Below are 19,123 nucleotides of genomic sequence, written 5' to 3'. Positions count from 1 at the left end.
TTTTGGTCCATCACGTGATTTAAGTGTTATTTCGGGCACTGTTGGATCAAGCCTCAGGCTGACAGTTGCTTGAACAAGAGAAATAGGAAGAGAGTTACCTGGTTTCAGTTTTGCTTATAAGGTGTCTTTTTTAAAAACTTTATGCATAACTGTATGTGTGCTCTCTACTTGGTAATTTTGAAGCTCTGTAGTTTTATTCTGATAATACACGTGGAAGATAGTAGGAAAACTAAAGACCAAGAGTTTGTAAAACAGTTTGATTAAAAATATTTAAGACACTAAATAACACTTTTGGAGTCTAGCGAATATTTTAAATCCTATTTGTCTTTTTTCTTCCTTTCTTTTACTCTTTGCCAGAGTCCTCTGATGACAATTTTGGAACAAATCAGAATTCCCTCAGGAAGTCTGCCTAGAAGCACTAAATTTCTGCAAGATTCAGCTATACTTCACAGCATATAAGGTATCAAAGCAACCAGGGTAGTGTCACATCTCTTATTCACCGACAGCAAGAATGAAGTTACTGAGGTAAATATATACTTGAAAGAAAATTATTTTTAAGAAGGGCAAAGGCCCAAAAGCTGCAATTCTAAGTTTAAGTAGGGTAAGGGACTTCTGTCTTACCTTTATTTTTAAACAGAAAAGTGCAAGAAAGTTATAAAGGTAAGAGCTTGCTACAATTATTTAATGTAGGTTCATAATTTATCCATATATGAAGTAACAAAATAAAGTACCAAAATTTTGTTGAAGCATGCAGTTATAGTGCATAAGGCAGACATTTTCAATTTCAAGTGGCATGACCATATTAAATGCAGCTCCTGCAGTTACTGTCTTTCCTACTCTTTTGAAATCATTAAATTTCACTTTTTCTCTGCATCCTGGAGTAGCAAAAATTCTGGTTTCTCTTTTGTTTAAATGTTATTCCACTAATAACCCAATGAATCAAGCTACAAACACAGTGTTCCTCCTCTTTCTTTTTAAAGAATAGCAGTTGCATTTGATTTGCAGAGGACAGGGAAACACCTCCAGGACAATTTAAAATTCATGACTGATTACTAATTTTTAAGATAATTTTCTTTTTTTTTTTTTTAATTTTATTTTAAATTGTAGGTAGCACGTCTAACAAAGTCGGTTGTTTTAAAATGCTCCTTAGTAAATAGAAGTGTACAGTTTGCTCCTATACATGCTTCATTTCCAGATTTTCTCCTCTTTATCCCACTCCCCCAGGCTTCAGAGTACCCATCTCCATGGCAACACTCGATAAGGTTGGTGGGTGGTGTTATCACAGCAGGCTTCCCCACAGAAGGTCTCAGCCATATGGATTATTTATGAACTTGCATGACAGTACCAGACCCACTGAAATACTTCTCAAGCAAGTTTTCCTGTCTCTGAAAGCCAGTGACTCAAAGCAGGGCATCCTCACTGCAGGCAGCACCCATGAGTAGAAAGTGGAGGAAAAGTACCACGAAGGTGGTCACTCATCCATCCTGAAAGCTGCCTTGCCGCTGCCTGCAAGTTTCTCTTACCCCACAGGAACACCTAATGACATACACCATAAATCATACGTTATATATGCCAGTCAGTGAAACTGGAAATTTGCAGCTTCTGACAAGAATAATAACATTGCAGCTATACCATGACTGAACAGTTGATACAACTGATACTGTTGTTGGGAGCTGCTGTTGCAGATACACTGCAGTAGTTCTGTGTCTCTGAGCTGGTTCCTCGACCAGCAGTTTGGCTTTGACACTATATTTTCTTGCCTGATTTTTTTTCCAAAAACTTCAGTATATCTTTTAGCTAAGGTTGTTGCATTTACACTGTATTCATGCAAACAGCCTATACCAATTTTTTGAAAGGATCCCTATAAGAGCAGTCTGTTTCTTTAAAATAATAGAATGTCTTTAAAAACATATTTTTTTCAGCAAAAGATGTAGGGCTGTAAGAGCCTGTCATACTCAACACCTTCATCCTATCATTTTTATAAATTTATCAAGCTCCAGAAAAAAAATTGGTTTAGTTCTGAATCGGGCATTTGTCTGTTTTTTTAACATAGCCAATACTCAAGATTTAATGGGTGTGATTTATCTTCCTAGCTATATGTATATTTATAATGTATACGTATAAGCCTTAATTGGTCATGATAGTTTCCCTTATGATCAATAAGAAGTAGGAAATGTTGAGGCACAATTCATCAGATCCATTATCAAAATTTGTGCAAAGATCATATTAATTGTACTCTAGGCACCATGAACACCAGCAAGAATTCACAGCGTAGTTCCATCAGCTTTTTGGAGAGGAGCAGTTCAGATGCTGTAAGAAGGGTTTCAGATCAGCCAGTAAAGATGTTACAACCTTTATCCCACTCTACCTCCTCCCTCACATACAATCTGTCCCTAAGTAAGGTAAAATGCTCCAAATTAGCAGAGCTCTATCATTTACAATGCTGAAGCTGGCCCAACTCATTTGGAGAGAACTTGGTTAGTGCAGTTATGATAATCACCTGGAGGAGGCAATAAGAAAAAAATGTCTGGTCTCAGGAGAGAAGGGAAAATTGAAAAATAAGGAGAATTCAGAGAAGAATGAAGCCAAAATCACAGAATGCAGGAATCACATTAAAAATACTACCTTGACAGAAGCTTTGTCATTTGTCTTCCTCGGATACAAATTTGTAGCTGCAGACTGGGAGAGAATATCGAGATATTTAAGATATTGCTGAAGATACTTGGCCAAGTTCACATCATTTTCCAGATCATAATTTCTTTTATTATCTGCATTCTGTCCCAAAGTCCTGCACAGCAAAAGCAAGGAAAAGAAAGTTACCAGCCTGTACAATGTGCAAACTACCCAACTAAAAAGGCACTGGTTTATACTGCAAACCACTGAAGTTAGTTCCACACATAACAAAAAAGTCACGCAAAAGCTTAGCAGCCACAAAAGTATAAAAAATTCAATGTTTCAGCAAAAGCAGCCAAAAAATCTTGCATTATTAACAATTTATTGCATGAATCAAAGTTAATGATCCAACAGTAAATCAAATAAAATGCCTACATCAAGCAAAAGCCATATTCAGAAGAAAAGAAAATGCTTGCAAAAAGAAAATATGCATGATTAAATTGCACCCCAAAGAAATATGAGATGGTTCTAAGATTTAAAAAAATTGCTGGATGATGATAAGATTCAACACCAATTTGGCCCTGAACCAATTTACAGAATATAGTGAGACTACTGGATGTGCAGAAATAACAGAGCAAGGCAGCTCCAGCAAAAGGCTTAAAAAAGGAATAATGAGATGGAAAAAGTATCTCTTCTGATCTTCTCATGTGCCTGGAATATACAGAACAGCGGTATTCCCTGACTGTTTTAAACAGATCTCGGTGACGTTTGCAAAGAAAAGCTAAAAATGTGATTAAGCAACAGCAGTGTAGAGGTGTTTATATGGGATTCAGGATGCTGTGTGCAATGAATCTGAATTATAACCAGCTCTCCACATCTATCTCAACAACGTGTCAATGATGACGATAATTTAAATGTCAACACCAGTAACTATTTCATTCCTTGTGTAAGAAAGCAGAGAAAGGGTTCCCAGTCTGCTTCCTTCCCTGTGAGTGACATTGTTTTGAGGCAAATCACCTTTCTGGTGTCACCATTTCCTACCCACATGCTCACACACTTCTTCAGTGAAGAACAATTCCAGTTGGAAGAGCTTTCCAGCCCAGGGAGATGAGGCTTCGTTTGACATTCAACATCTCCGTGCCACTGTAAGCAAAATTTTATTCTACCAGCCCACCTCATGGTGCTTATTTGGGGGCACAGCTTGAGAGAGTACCATCATCTCATTTTCCAAATCTTGGGTTTAATTAAATTACTTTATGCACAAAGTAACAGACTTCCTTCCATGCTCACAGTTGTATCAAATGCGTGTCCCAACTAATTTAATGCCAATAAATGTAATTAATAATCTAATTTGCTGCGGTGGCATTGCAACCAATAGCGCTCGCAGGGTTGCTTACTTTGAAGTACCAGAAACGCCCTGGATCTCTCCCCAGCGTAAAACAACCACCTACCCATCAGGCACACGAACTCTAGGAAAATGAAGGTTTACTACACAGAACTCTATAGCAATCTTGATATAATTCACCATAAATCTTGCTTCCTTGTCATGCTATTCATATTTTTCTCTTATTTCAGAGATGTAAATTCTTCCTTATGATGGAGGGTGGATGTGCAGGTAACAATATCCACCCCCTTTTCAACTTAAATACAGATTAAAACTGTTCTGCAGTTTTAGAAACAGCTGGGCAGTATGCTTTCTGCTTCAGCAGAGAACTAATCCAAAGAGGTGCTCATCACAGAAGGTATCCCACTTTCAAACACTCATCTTTCATTCAGCAATTAATTTGAACACCTATCTTCTCCTTTCTTCACTAACTTTTAAAAGAAAGGGAGAAGAGGGCTTTAAACTAAAGTTGCCAGGGGAGGGGAACCTCAGTCTATCCCACTCCTACCAATTTGATGCCACTGACAGCAATAGGTGCTCAGAGCCAGGAGAAAGACCACAGGTCAGCAGGAGAGCACCTGAAGCACAAAGGAATTCCAGCCACTCCATCCAGTCAGTCAGCTTCATCGGGGCCCAACTTAAATGCCCCAATGCAAACACACGTAGCATGGGGAACAAACAAGAGGAGTTGGAGACACGCACACCTGCAGGGCTACGATCTCATCAGCATCACAGAGACATGATGGGATGGCTCCTATGACTGGAGTGCTGGAATGGAAGGATACAGGCACTTTAGGAAGGACGGCAAGGGGAGATGAGGAGGGGGTGTCGCCCTTTATGTCAATGATCAGCTGGAGTGCATGGAGCTCTGCCTGGAGACGGATGAGGAGCTGAACGAGAGCTTATGAGTCAGGATTAAAGGGAGGGCAGGGACAGGTGACACTATAGTGGGGTCTGCTACAGGCCACCTGACCAGGGAGACCGAGCAGATGAGGCACTCTATAGACAGATAAGAGCAGCCTCACATTCGCAAGCCCTGGGTCTCATGAGGGACTTCGACCACCCCAATACCTGTTGGAGGTGCAACATAGCAGGGCACAAGAAATGCAGAAGATTCCTGGAATGTGTTGATGATAACTTCCTTCTCAAAGTGATAGAGGAGCCAATGAGGAGAGGTGCCATGCTAGACTTTGTTCTCACCAACAAGGAGAGGCTGGTGGGGAATGTGAAGCTCAAGGGCAGCCTTGGCTGCAGTGACCATGAAATGGTGGAGTTCAAGAACCTCAGGACAGTGAGGAGGGTGCACATCAAGCTACCTTGGACTTCAGGAGAACAGACTTTGCCCTCTTCAGGGATCTGCTTGGTAGAGTACCATGGGACAAAGCCCTGGAGGGAAGAGGGGCCCAAGAAAGCTGGTTACTATTCAAGGATCACCTCCTCCAAGCTCAGGAGCAATGCATCCCAACAAAGTGGAAGTCAGGGAAAACCACCCAGAGGCCTGCATGGATGAATGAGGAGCTCCTGGGCAAACTCAAACGCAAAAAGGAAGCCCATAGAGGGTGGAAGCAAGGACAGGTAGCCTAGGAGGAATACCGAGAAACTGTTCGAGCAGCCAGGGATCAGGTTAGAAAAGCCAAAACCCTGATAGAATTAAATCTGGCCAGGGATGTCAAGGGCAACAAGAAAAGTTTCTATAGGTATGTCAGTGATAAAAGGAAGATGAGGGAAAATGTGGGCCCTCTCTGGAATGATATGGGAGACCTGTTACCAACGATATGGACAAGGCTGAGATACTCAACAACTTTTTTGCCTCAGTCCTCACCAGCAAGTGCTCTAGCCACACTCCCCAAGTTGCAGAAGGCAAAACCAGGAACTGGGAGAAAGAAAGGACTGTCACTGTAGGAGAAGATCAGGTTCAAGTCCATCTGAGGAACCTGAAGGTGAACAAGTCCATGAGATGAGATACATACACGGGTCCTGAAGGAACTGGCAGATGAAGTTGCTAAGCCACTATCCATCATATTTGAGAAGTCCTGGCAGTCTGGTGAAGTTCCCACCGACTGGAGAAGGGGAAACATAACCCCCATTTTTAAAAAGGGAGTAAAAGAAGACCCAGGGAACTACAGACAGGTCAGTCTCATCTCTGTGCCTGGCAGGATCATGGACCAGATCCTCCTGGAAACTATTCTTTGGCACATGGAAAATAAGGAGGTGATTGGTGACAGCCAACATGGCTTCACTAAGGGTAAATTGTTCCTGACAAACTTGGTGGCCTTCTATGACGGGCTTACAGTGTTGGTGGATAGGGGAAGAGCAACTGATGGCATCTACCTGGACTTGTGCAAAGCATTTGACACTGTCCCACACGACATCCTCGTCTCTAGATTGGAGAGACATGGATTTGATGGATGGGATACTTGGTGGATAAGGAACTGGCTGGATGAATTGCGGTCAATGACTCAATGTCCGAGTGGAGACCAGTGACGACTGACATTCCTCAGGGGTTGGTATTGGGACCAGCGCTGTTGTCAGTGACATGGACAGTGGGATCGAGTTCACTTTCAGCAAGTTTGCCCAGGACACCAAGCTGTGTGGTGGGGTCGACACGTTGGAGGGAAGGGATGCCATCCAGAGGGACCTTGACAGGCTGGAGAGGTGGGCCTCTGTGAACCTCATGAAGTTCAACAAGGCCAAGTGAAAGGTCTTGCACATGGGTTGGGGCAATCCCAGGCACAGCTACAGGCTGGGCGAGGAATGGACTGAAAGCAGCCCTAAGGAGAAGGACTTGGGGGTATTGATTGATGAGAAGCTCAACATGAGCCAGCAGTGTGCACTTGCAGCCCAGAAAGCCAACCGTGTCTTGGGCTGCATCAAAAGAGGTGTGACCAGCAGGTCGAGGGAGGGGATTCTGCCCCTCTACTCTGCTCTTGTGAGACCTCACCTGGAGTAGTGCATCCAGCTCTGGGGTCCCCACTACAAGAAACACATCAGGCTGTTGGAGCAAGTCCAGAGGAGGCAACAAAGATGATGAGAGGGCTGGAGCACCTCTCCTATGATGACAGGCTGAGAGTTGGGGTTGTTAAGCCTGGAGAAGAGAATGCTCTGGGGAGACTTTAGAGTAGCCTTCCAGTACCTGAAGGGGCCTACAGGAAAGCTGGAGAGGGACTGTTTACAAAGGCATGGAGTGACAGGACAGGGGGGGGAATGGGTTTAAACTAAAAGAGGGGAGATTTAGATTAGATGTCATGAAGAAATTCTCTGCTGTGAGGATGGTGAGGCACTGGCACAGGTTGCTCTGACAGGTTGAGGAGGCCCCATCCCCGGAAATGCTCAAGGCCAGGTTGGATGGGGCTTTGGGCAACCTGGTCTAGTGGAGGGTCCCTCCATGGGTCCCCCCATGGCAGGGGGATTGGAACCAGATGGGCTTAAAGGTCCCTTCCAACCCAAACCATTCTATGATTCTATGAAAGGGAAAATGGAAATAATGAACCAAATTCTGCTCTGAGGATTTCCACTGGAGCTAATGGGAACTGAATGCACAGATAAAAGACAATATTTAGGTTAGTCTTTCAAGACATTATTTACAGTATATGATCACTCACGCTGGCGGTAGAAGTAAAATCTGGGGTCTAAGGTTTCTCATTTTTCTTAAGGAGACAGGAATTGCCCTCAAATTCCACATTAGATGTAATATTTTATGATATAAACTTTTGAACAATTAAAATGTAAAAGTCTAACAAAACATTACATTTCATTTGAAGAGAACTTTAATTAAATCCTACAAATACAGCTGAGAGATTTTTTAAATTTTTTTTCACCAGTATATCACTGATGTTCACATTAACACAGAAAGTAAAATGCATTAAACGAGCTATTATTGCAACTGAGTTAAAATATTTCTTTTAAATTTGACAAAGTGATATTGGAAAATGGATGAAAGACAAATATATAAAAGCACCTGGTAAGTAGGAGAAATGACTGTCAGCTGAGTTCTTATTGTGCATTTATTTGGAAGTATTTCCAGTTTTAATTTGTTCTGAAAAAGGACCTTGCCTACAATGAACTCCAGAGTACAAAGACAATAACATATACAATTATTTATCCAAAGAAATAATTATATATTTCCTACAAAACCCAGAACTTTAGAAGCTTTTCTGTGGAAATATCTAAATCGCTGCACCTCAGATATTATGCTTTTCTGGAATGCTCTCAATTAATAGATACCACACTTTTTAGAATAAAGTTTCTCCCTTTGAAATGCTGTGAGAATCTTATTACTGACTTAATGATGGTTTTATTATAGAAATAATGCTATACTCCATTTCATACATTGAAGTTTGCTGGAAACGTTTGTGGTTTTGCCTAATTGCACCGATGAACACAACTGACATTTATTCCCTGTGTGCAGAATGGACTTTTTTCCTTTATCTTGGATCCTCTTTAAAGAGTGAGGCTTTTTTTGAAATTTAATAAGGGCCCAGGAAATACCACGTACACTCCAGTTAGCCACCAAAGAAAGAACTTTCATCTTGAAATCAAGCTCCCAGTTTCAGCATTTTTTTAAGATTAAATCCATGTCTTCTGTTCCGTCAGGTTTTGTACGCACTAATTTAGCCTAAGTCAATTTACCTTTCAAGTATCTGAGTCTATTTTCTTGCTCTCACTAGCTCTGTGGGGATTAATGACTCATTAGTATGACTTCATATTGTCTTATTACACACTTTACCCTTAATAAAAGGTCTTCCTGCCATAATGTTTCTTTGATAATTAGATACCTACACTAAGTTGTGGGGTTTTTAATTATTTAATATTATCTGATAAGATTTTAGCAAGCGCATTGAACACACCGAGCATATTGCAAACTTTATCAGAATCTACAAGATGTCAGAGAAAAAGTTCCTACTGTTCTCTGACCTACAGAATATATTGCAAATGGACAACCAGAAAAATCAATTAATGCTTTAAACTGTTGGCACATAAGATAATGCTTTCAGAAGCACAGCTTGGTAACTTCAGAAAATCTATCCACAATAGGAACTGCTATAAGTGGAACACATTTGAAATTCTGATGTTCCTAAAGTGTCAATATACAAAATGGGTAATTTTTTTTTATGTATAGTTCTAGTTAAAAATATAAAACAGCTCAAACCTGATCACAACAGGAACTTTTAAAAGTGATCATCTGTTCTCACCTAAAAGTGAAATTATTTTTTTATCTTCTTATATATTTTATTTTTATATAACTATGAATCTGGAACACTGCAGAATATAGTCTTCATCTCATGGATAGCTGGCCTATTTTATCTTACTGTCATGAATAAAAGTTTTAGATGCATTTGTTCTAAAAAAACCAAAAAAAAACCAAAAAACAAAAAAAACCCCAGAAGATATTCAAAATAATGTACAGAGAGTAATCCATACAACAATGGCATTTTGTGCACCTAAGCAGTGAAAACATGTTTATGGATTCAACCACGTGTCATTATCACTTTTATGATAGTCTACAGATCAGTATCTTCTTTAGAAGTTACGTTTCTACCTTACTGTAGTCCTGAAATGTATGGTGCTGTGATTGTAAGGAAAGCTTTTGAACCAGCAAATATCTGAAATACAGGGTAAAATTCTACGAATTTAAACAAAGCAAACTGAGGCAAACACAGCTGAAGCCACTGGGCAGTATCAATTACACAAAATTTTTATTTCCGTAAAAGAGCAACCTAGGAAAGAAATGGTTTTGCAGTATACACAAACCACATACTGCAGTGTATGAAGATTTAAAGTCCAACATTCAATGTCTTGCCCATCAAGGTTAGAAGTTCAAGCTTTCTCCCACTATAAAGAAAGTTTTCTAACAAAAAGCACTTTCCTTTTATTTCACTAATTTTGAGATTATATTTCTTAAAAACATGTAGGACAAAGCAAAATTTACCATTTTTAACATTCCTAAAATTTTATGCATTTTAAAATTTCCTTCTGGGGTTTGTGCGGTTGAGTTGCACTTAAAAGCCTGTAGGACAGAATAGACCAGATAAAAGAGTATATTTATAAGTGTATCTGTATATGAAGATGATATAATTGCAGGTCCTACATCCATTTCACTCTACAGAATTATAGATGTTGTGTTTCTTGCCACCAATAACTGCTAAGTCACCCCTCAGTATCTTTAAAGCCGAGAGGAAAATGGGTTCTATAATGGAAAGAATAGACAGAAATGTTCCAACTTTGTTTTCTGCCGTGGAAACTTGCATGAATCTCTCCTTCCTGGACAAATTTTACAACTAAAGCTGAGAATCTATGGACTTCGAATCAATTACAGCTTTGTTTTGGAAGAATATATATTTGAAAATATAATTAGTTGCTCAGAATGTCATTCAATATTTCCTTTTGTTTCTTTTTTTTGGCTTATTCCAGAGAAAAAAGTCTCCTATGGATGACCTACTGTTTAAGCCTGCCTTTTTAAGCCAGTCATAAGTAGAGCTGGCTAAACTGAGACTAGACACTGCATAGACTGGATAAAAGACCTGATGTTTTGAATTCTGACACCTACATCAACAATAGAAGGCATATTTTCTTAACTCAATGATAATCAGAAGAACAGGGTTGAGGGTTTTCATTCATTCTGTCTGCTGTTTTCCTACTGGTGTTTTCAGTGCTGTTGTATGACTGTTTAATTCAGTTTTAGTGCTAATCTGTTTGCAAACCCTCCCAAAAACCTACCAGGCAAAAACATAATGGAAGACTTACCTTCCTGTGTCAGATCCTTCAGATGCAAATATATCCGTCCGTCTGTTGTGGATTTTGTGAATGGTTGAGAGTTCCTGACCAATAACATGCTGCATATAATCATCTCGCCAGGTAAAACCTGATAAATAGTGAAAAACAAAGAAACAAGCAAACCCAGTATTTAATAACATGAAAGTTAAGCAAAAATGTGTCCTAGCTAAACAATATTAAAACAGTAAAAAGAAGCTTTGTTCAACTGAAACCCAAGAGTGAATTACAGATTCTTCTATTCTGTATGAAATTTTGTTACTCAAACTTTCCTTACGATGGAAGAAAGAGAGTAGATGATGTTTTCTCCATGAAACTATGCTTGTAGAACATTAAGAAGCTAATACTGCAGTGGAAATAAGTATTGTAAGTTTTAGTGTAACACATGTGGAGGTCCATTTATGTTATCTTTATACTTAAATGTTGTGACAAAGAACTTTACAAGGGGGAGGTGCAACTATGAAGGCAAATTCCAGTGATTACTCATTAATTACATGGACTGCCAATCTCATGGTAATTATACTTGAAATAATGATATAACTCCAAACATAATTGTTACCCGATTCATAGATTTTAGATGTTACGGTAACACTTTAGTTCATAGAACTTGCCCATGCAATTATCTGTTATTATCTAATAACTAAATATCACGTAATTGAAGAGAATGTCTGCTTTTACACCATGCACAGTAAAACACTGAAAATGAATATTGATAAAAGTTCCAGATATGGTTATCCTGCTAATACGTTCCTGCAAGAAACCACCCAAAGAAAAATCCTCTCTAGCACCAGGTGGAATGGGATGTATCTGGTTGGTAGAATCAGCCTCCGAAGGTGGATTTCTGGTTCTGTCCCTATTTCATACAGACGTTATAAACTTCATCACCATTTGCAGACAACATCAGATTTTTTGCTATAGGCAGTCTCTTAGGATGCAAGTAAAGCATCATCGGTCTCGGCGGAACCCAGAACTTGGCCACCTTTGGATGAGTGCTTTATCCACTAGGGTATTAAAAAAAAGGGCTGTGTTCTTCAGATTTTTCTACTGTATTGAGATAGAGTTCATTGTCTTTTTACTTAAGCCCAGAATCAAATAAAAAAACCCCAAGTCTCAATAGGAGATTTGTCCATTCTGCCAAAGCAGACTGCTCTGAGCATGCAGAAGTAAAATTATTTATCAGATTTTAAGCCGAAGGAGGAGATACTTAAAGAAGTCAGGTATAAGATTAGACAGGCCTAAGAAGTCTTCAAACTGTGCTGTTGTCTGGGATTTAGACAAGTTTTAGGAAATAAAGTCCCTTTTTAGGCAAGATTTAGGTGGACTGCATCCCAAACTTCATTTTTTTTAATTAATTAAAATAATAATAAACAGTCTAGAACCAATGTCAGTATGCACAAAGACAGACAAAAAAGCTCTTTGACACGTCATGGTTCCACTCTGCTTTTGCTCCTTCTTTCTCTCTTTCTTAAATAAAAATGTTACTCAAGTTTCTGAGGAAACCCTTCACCTGAAATCATGTTAGATGTTAATGGCTACAGTAAAGGACTCCAGACCCTTGGGAGGGGGAAGAATCTCCAAGTGATTTTTACTTCTCATTCATCCTTTTCAAATACGAATTTTAACATTTTCAAATGTGCCGTGTAAGCAGATGAATTCAAATCATCCCACAAATCTCAGTCTAAGGCTGCTCAGAACATGTTCTTATGCGAATACACACAAAATGAGTCACCGTGCACCTATGATTATTTTGGTGTAGTGTTATTAAAATGATTTTTATGTGAAAGCTTATATATATACATTTTCAAGTTTACTTCTCTGTTGCCTAATACTACACACTTGTATTTGATTCATAAACTCATGCAGGAGAAAAAACTAAGATAACATTCAAGTTTAAAAGAATGCACAACAAAAAAATCCAGCTAAAATACATATATTTTTAAATCATTAGCATAGCTATAAAACTATTAACGTATGAACTACATATCCAAAATAACTACAGTTTCACTTTGTAACTCTAAGCCAATACTAGCCCTATTAGCGGCTAAAGATTACACAATAAATAACATAAACTTTGAAGAAAAATACACAGAATTACTTTGAAGAGTTGTGTTTGAATTAAAGCAAGGAGAGTTTAGCTGCAGTATTTGCATACAGACAGGAAATTTCTCTCTCTCAATCCTGAGGAACATATACGGCTGCAGACAGAGGGGTCAATAGTTAGGTATGTTTTCATGCTTCCATAAAACCATGTTTTTGGTAAAAGACCATAAGACACCATTGCAATCTCAGTTCTCACTGGTCATAATAATGGTCTATCTTTTGTTAAGTTTGGTATATTTTTTTCTCCTGCAGTGCGATTTTAACATTTTCTCATAATGTATTTCAAACCAGTACAAGTATATCATCCTTAATACTGTAAAAGAACACAGCTGTGGCGTTAAAGGAGAGTAAATAGATGAAACTAGAATACTTGTTATAGAGCTTAAGAAACTAGAGTTAAGGGCATATGCCCTCTTGAATGTATCTCCTAGCACTTCTAACTCAGATAAGAGTTAGAACAAGCCATGGATGAAAAATGTAAATTTTAACTCATTCAAAAATCCCCTCATTAATAAGTTAATGTTGCTGTTTCTTGTGCAACTATCTCAGGAACTGCAACGTGTCTAAATCTAACCTTATGTCAATCATTTTCCGGCATTGTTTCGGTTTCAAAAAAATCTCTCCCACACACTGAGCTCAATAAAACACCGCATTCAAGTGCCATAATGCCACGCTGACAGCTGCAATCAAAATTAAGGTTGAGAAGGGGCATATGACGCCGTATGGTGATTTCCTGTTCCCTTTGTCTCTGCCGTCACACCCAGCACCAGCTCCTGCCTCACCACCCAATTATTACAATTTATCTCCACTGGCTGAGCAGGATCACAGCCGTGCTCTTGTACACGCATTACTTCCATGTCACTAACGGGGAGCGGTACGGGGGGACGCCCAACCCTTGATTAACCATCCATCCCCCCTGCTGCAGGGCTGCCCAGGACCTACATCTCCCAACCCTGGACTCCCACAGATGGACAATGCCAAGAGAGGAGGAGGCTGTCACTCAAGTGACGCAAATATGATGACAACAACAACAGCAGCAGCAGATATAAAATTTCTTTCAGCTGAAGAGCACTGGTGATAGTGAGTCCCCATGAAAAAAGCCATTGGTACAAACTTTCCCCACAAAAAGTAGCAATTTTCATTCATGTCAGAGCCCAAGGTTTAATTCTTCTTCTTTTTTTTTTTTTTAATTGAAACTCTATAACCTAAATGTCTGTGAAAAAGGAATGCTAGCGTAGCGACAGCGAAGACAAGACATTATACCTTTAGTAAACCCAACCTGCACATCAAAACCAATGCAGGTGCTCCAGATACAACCTGGTCTTTCCTTATTAATGATCAGGGATCTCCCTGGATCTTTTTTTTCCACAGTACAATTTATTATTATTATTACCCACAACTACAAAAATAATAATTAAATTATTATGGAGTAGGTCCCCACTACGTTCAACACTTAGCAATGACTATGTCAACAGAGAGTATATGTCTAAGAATTATTTTATTAATTGAAATCAAATATAAAGCAAGCAGTGTAAATAGTGAAGAAACCAGTTTTCACAGAATCACACTGGTGAAGATAATACTAGCTTCTGTCTCCAAAAGTAAAGTTGAAGCTGCTTTCACATTTATCACACAATTTAACCTTTAATTGACTTTGCTGCTATACCAATTACACAGAATTATTAGAAATAATCAAAATTCAAATATGTATTTTCTTCCCTTGGCTGTTCAGTTTTTCTAAGTAATGGCATCCTTTCCTGTGGTTTCGACTCTGTTTTCCATCTTGGGAAACTTGATGCCTCTCCAAATACACCTGATCACATCTTTAATATATATAAATTGTATTAGCAACTGTTGAAACCATTCATCTGCTACTTCTCTATCTCAACTTATTCTAATTCAGAATCATACAAATAATCTTCACTCCCTCTGAAGGCCTAGGCAGGAAAAATAACATCTTTTTAACTTTGCAAAGTCTGATTTAAGTCCTGTAAAGCAAGAACAGTTCTCATTGCCCAAATGTTTGGCCGCGCAAAACTTCCTGCTCATATTCCCGACCCTTTTCCCAACCAGCCCGACTGAGGCTGAGCTGGGCTCTGCAGGCAAGTCCAGCAAAACCTGCATCTGACAGGATAACACCGTGAGACTCTTCCAGGTCTTGTGCCAATCAAAATCCAAAATTATTAGTTCTGCATCAATAGTTTGGCAATAAAACTATTTTTACATGCCAAGTCCATTCAAAGCAAGGAGATTATATCAGCAGAAATCTATATACTAAACCCTGATCCTTCTTTGTCAAGACAATCCCTGTATAAAGGCCAAAAACCCTCAGAAGTATTCAGACTTGAAGCCAGAACATGTTACTATTTTTGAGTTGTGACATTATTTTTTCCCCAGTTTTTGTAATGTTATCTGTTTTGTCCCTACGCAATGTAGGATAAAATAGTTTTTTCTCTGAGCTACCTTCAACTGCTACTTCATTTCAGCCAGGAAACTCTCAGTTGTAGAGCTCAGAGACTTTCATGCCCCATGCCATGTGTTGCAAATTGTTAATGCCTACTTTAGCTGTCAGAATGTCTGCAGAATTGGGAATGATTGGCTTTCTTCCCTATTTTCACAACAGACAGGTCAACATACAGACTTGCCTTTCTGCAGGCTGCCTTTCCATATTCTCTGGAGGAGCTGCACTTGTTCTCATCCCAAACCTCCCTTTTCAGAGCTCAAGGACATATCCAGTAATGTTCACATATTTCTGTACTGGCTAAGTCAAAATTGCAGCTTCAATGCTGAGGCTGCTGTGTGTATATCAAAATTAATTCTTTCAATTGCTATATTTTCTACCTAAGAATGGAGGCAAAAGACAAAATCCTGATGTTTTCTGTTACAATAAAAGAAAACTCAAACTTCTTCCAAAAGCAATTTTGCAATACAACTTGCAATGGCAGGTTAATGGTAAAAATAGTAATAGAGAAGTTAAACCCACCTCTGCACAGTTAAGCTTACTACCAGCTTTTCCTATAAATTGGTGCACCTTTAATTCCTCTGTATCTTTGGCTTGGAACATTCATCTGTTCTGAAAATTGTGACTAAAGATGGTTTCTACAAAATCAGAAGAAAATCTGCCAAGATAGTTTTGCAGTACACTTCCATGAAAATTTACTCTAAATTTGTTTGCTCTGATCAAACATTGTATTGTCTTGTAGATGAAAATAAAATCTGGTACAGACTTCATTTGAAGAAACAACTGGGAGTTACAGGCAGTCACCACCGCTCCTGTTCAATCCATTTCAAGAGGAACTGTGGTCATCTTCTCCTGGAAATCCTCAGGAGCTTTTGTTTCCTTCCCTTTCCCACTGCATTCCCTGGCAGCAGTGCTGAGTAACAGATTTGCATCAGTGAGTTTCTTGCCCTGTTTTGGAGCTTCTAGTAGGATCTTCTCTATAATATGCAAAAATTTCAGTCGCTGCATTCAGCAGCGATTCACTCACTCCCAGGCAAAGAGCTTCCATTTGAATGAACAGATGAAATGGCTGTCTAAGGATTATGGTTTCAAATTTTCATATATTGTTTTATTATGCATAAAAGTGATAATCTCCACAGAATTAAATTACCAGCATGATCTTCTTACAGCTCTGATTTTAATTTACTCTAAGTAACTATCCCAGAAGGTGGAGGCAAGGCTTTTCTCTTCAGTTTTTTGGAATTCCTATTATCTGAAAAAGCCAAATGAGTGCTTCATTTGCTAAGGAGATTATAAAATGCTCTCACAGGACTTAGTATGCAATGTTTCCTTACCTTTATTTCAGCTCTTGTAGACAGTTACAAATAATTGGTTTATACAAGAGAAAGTTTGTAAGTGTTACATGAGATTTTTCTGCCTCTGGAGTTGATAGTAATAAAAGAATAGCATGCTAATGCAAAATACATCATCTAACTTCCAACTAGAAGAGGCTACTTTCCAAAGACTAGAACAGAATGGATACACAAAAAAAAGACTTCCCAAAATCCTTGAGATAAATCCTATTCACCATGTCATATAATCCTGGTCACAAATTGATGACCTTCAACCTGAAAGCAGATAGTTCCATTCACAGAAATGTTTTTTAGGAACTAAGATATGCAAAAGGGGGCTTTTTGTGTGGTTACAACTTTATATTAATGTTCAACCATAATTTTACTCATGGTCAGTTACATCTTTAACTTGAATGGCTCTCCACGGTGTCTAGGCTGTGACATGTTTGTAAAAAACTCAATCGACTGTAATATACGGTGAGTAAAGGCACCTTCTATTCCTACATTTCCTCCTGACCCTGGACTATGCACAGACATTTCCTCAGTGCTGTCAGCCCAAAGAGTTTTCATGAACATGAGGAAATATTCACATGCACCCAAAATAGTGGTACTAAAATAAAGACGAGACTGCTTGGCTTGTTTCACCGAGCTGTGAACTCACCTGTGTTAGCTGACAATCACATCAAAGTGCACGTGACTGTTCCAGATTTAACCCCCAAAGCCTGACATTAGTTCTACGCTGCAAAACGGCTCGCTCTACTACATTAATCCTCTGCAATCTCCTTTTAGAATAGGAAGTGGCGATCTTTTGTTTTCTGTCAAAATATCTTTCATTTCTCTGTTCCCTTCTCCTTTTTCTATCTTATTATTCCTTTCCAAGATGTCTTACACCACTCTAAACTTTCGTTCTCTCATCTCATAATGCAGGATCTCTTTAGTATGCAGAAATTGGTTGTAATGCTAGACTGTACAATGCTAAGAATGGAGATATTGTCCAAATAGTAGTTAACAATGCATATAAAATCAGCAGGTCTTACTTCTCATTTTATTTTATCCATTTCATTTCTTTCTAACTGCAGGATGACAGCCTTATTGTCATGAAAAATATAGTTCCTGGGAAAGGACTTTTGAAGTGCCTTCAGTCTGGGAATTAAAACATCACCTGTAACAATGTAGAATTGGTCAGAAATGTCCTGGCACTTAAATAAGTATAGAAAATTAAGTGGATATACAGCTTACACATATTCTAGCAAATTCATCTCAGATCTACAGTTCTTCATGTATTTTTAAATGCCTACGAGCAGAACTGTTCTTTCAGCTCTGCATAGTGGTTCTCACACCCATTTTATGTAAGTGCTGAACTCTCGTTGACGTTTGTGAAAAATCAATTTTCAGCTGTCAGAGGAGTGCTTTCAATCCCACACGCAAGGTTCATACACGGGAGTGCCAAAGTGGGCGGCACAGCAAAGGCTGCGGATGCAAATGCATCTCCACATTTGGTTCTGAACGGAAGTCTTTAAGGCTGACGTACGGACGGTTGTACCAACGGTACCGAGGGAAGGTTAGAACGAGCCAGAGCAAGGGCTTCTGCAGGATGTTCACAGTGTATCACGCAGGGGTAGACGACGTACATTTCTCTAGCAAGGACCTCTGGTCTCCTGCTCATCATGCTCTGTCCTGCATCAAGTGCAATGCAAATTAAAGCAGAAAAAAGGTAATTTTTTTTTATTTTAAACGAGAGGCAGAAAGTCCATCTATAGTTTGTGTGGAACCATACCTTCCATTTTCCACTTTTAAGCCATTTCTCTTGGACTGTAAATTCCTCCAGGAAGAGGCCATATATTGCATGCATTTGTACAGTCTTTCTACAGCAATAACAACAGCAATAACAATAATTGTTATTGTTGCTATTATTATTAATAAAAGCACAGCAGTTGCAGAAGTTAGGGTTCCCATAGGAACCTTGTAAAGACCTTGGTGGCTGAAAGCTGGGAGTTTTCCAGGGAGGTACGCTAGCCAAGGCACTTTGCCTGAAGCAAAGATGAACAATCGGCAGGTCACACTGCTCCCCAAAAACCTGAACAGTGCTCCTCAGGTTTCAGTTTCAATTCACACCCCCCCACCCCCGGTACAGAAAATAAACACTGTGAATTCATGTGACCCTGAAAGGCAACGTAGCATTTTCAGCCAAAGGAGCATTTGAATTATCTTTTTTTTTCTATTCTCTTTTGCGCCTAAACTTTTTTGGGCTTTGACCTTCTGACAATTGCAACGGAGGATGTAATGCACCTTACTGTACATTGCATGACAGATAATTTTTTTCATTTAAGCATTTTTAGTCTTTGCATCTCAGGGCTCTGATTTACAGGCCAATTATAATTAACAAATTACAGTACCACCTGTCAGCTAAGGTACAGTGTAAACACAGCCCACGTATTTAGCTGGTGTCCATGGGTAAAAATG

At 39.0% G+C, this 19,123-nt stretch overlaps 1 protein-coding gene across 3 annotated transcripts in view; it reads right to left on the bottom strand.

Moving 5' to 3' along the window:
- Positions 1-19,123, bottom strand: part of PTPRN2 (protein tyrosine phosphatase receptor type N2) — a 665,329-nt gene that overhangs the window by 422,641 nt on the left and 223,565 nt on the right. For all 3 annotated transcript variants that reach the window (XM_054817056.1, XM_054817058.1, XM_054817057.1), the window contains exons 4-5: positions 10,742-10,859; positions 2,626-2,788 (exon numbers count right to left, since the gene is read on the bottom strand). In XM_054817056.1, the coding sequence (XP_054673031.1) occupies positions 2,626-2,788; positions 10,742-10,859 (281 nt within the window). The remainder of the gene's footprint in view (positions 1-2,625; positions 2,789-10,741; positions 10,860-19,123) is intronic.

This window comes from Grus americana, chromosome 2, assembly GCF_028858705.1.
Source record: "Grus americana isolate bGruAme1 chromosome 2, bGruAme1.mat, whole genome shotgun sequence".
Lineage (NCBI taxonomy): Eukaryota > Metazoa > Chordata > Aves > Gruiformes > Gruidae > Grus > Grus americana.
This window is presented reverse-complemented; position numbering and strand designations above follow the sequence as displayed.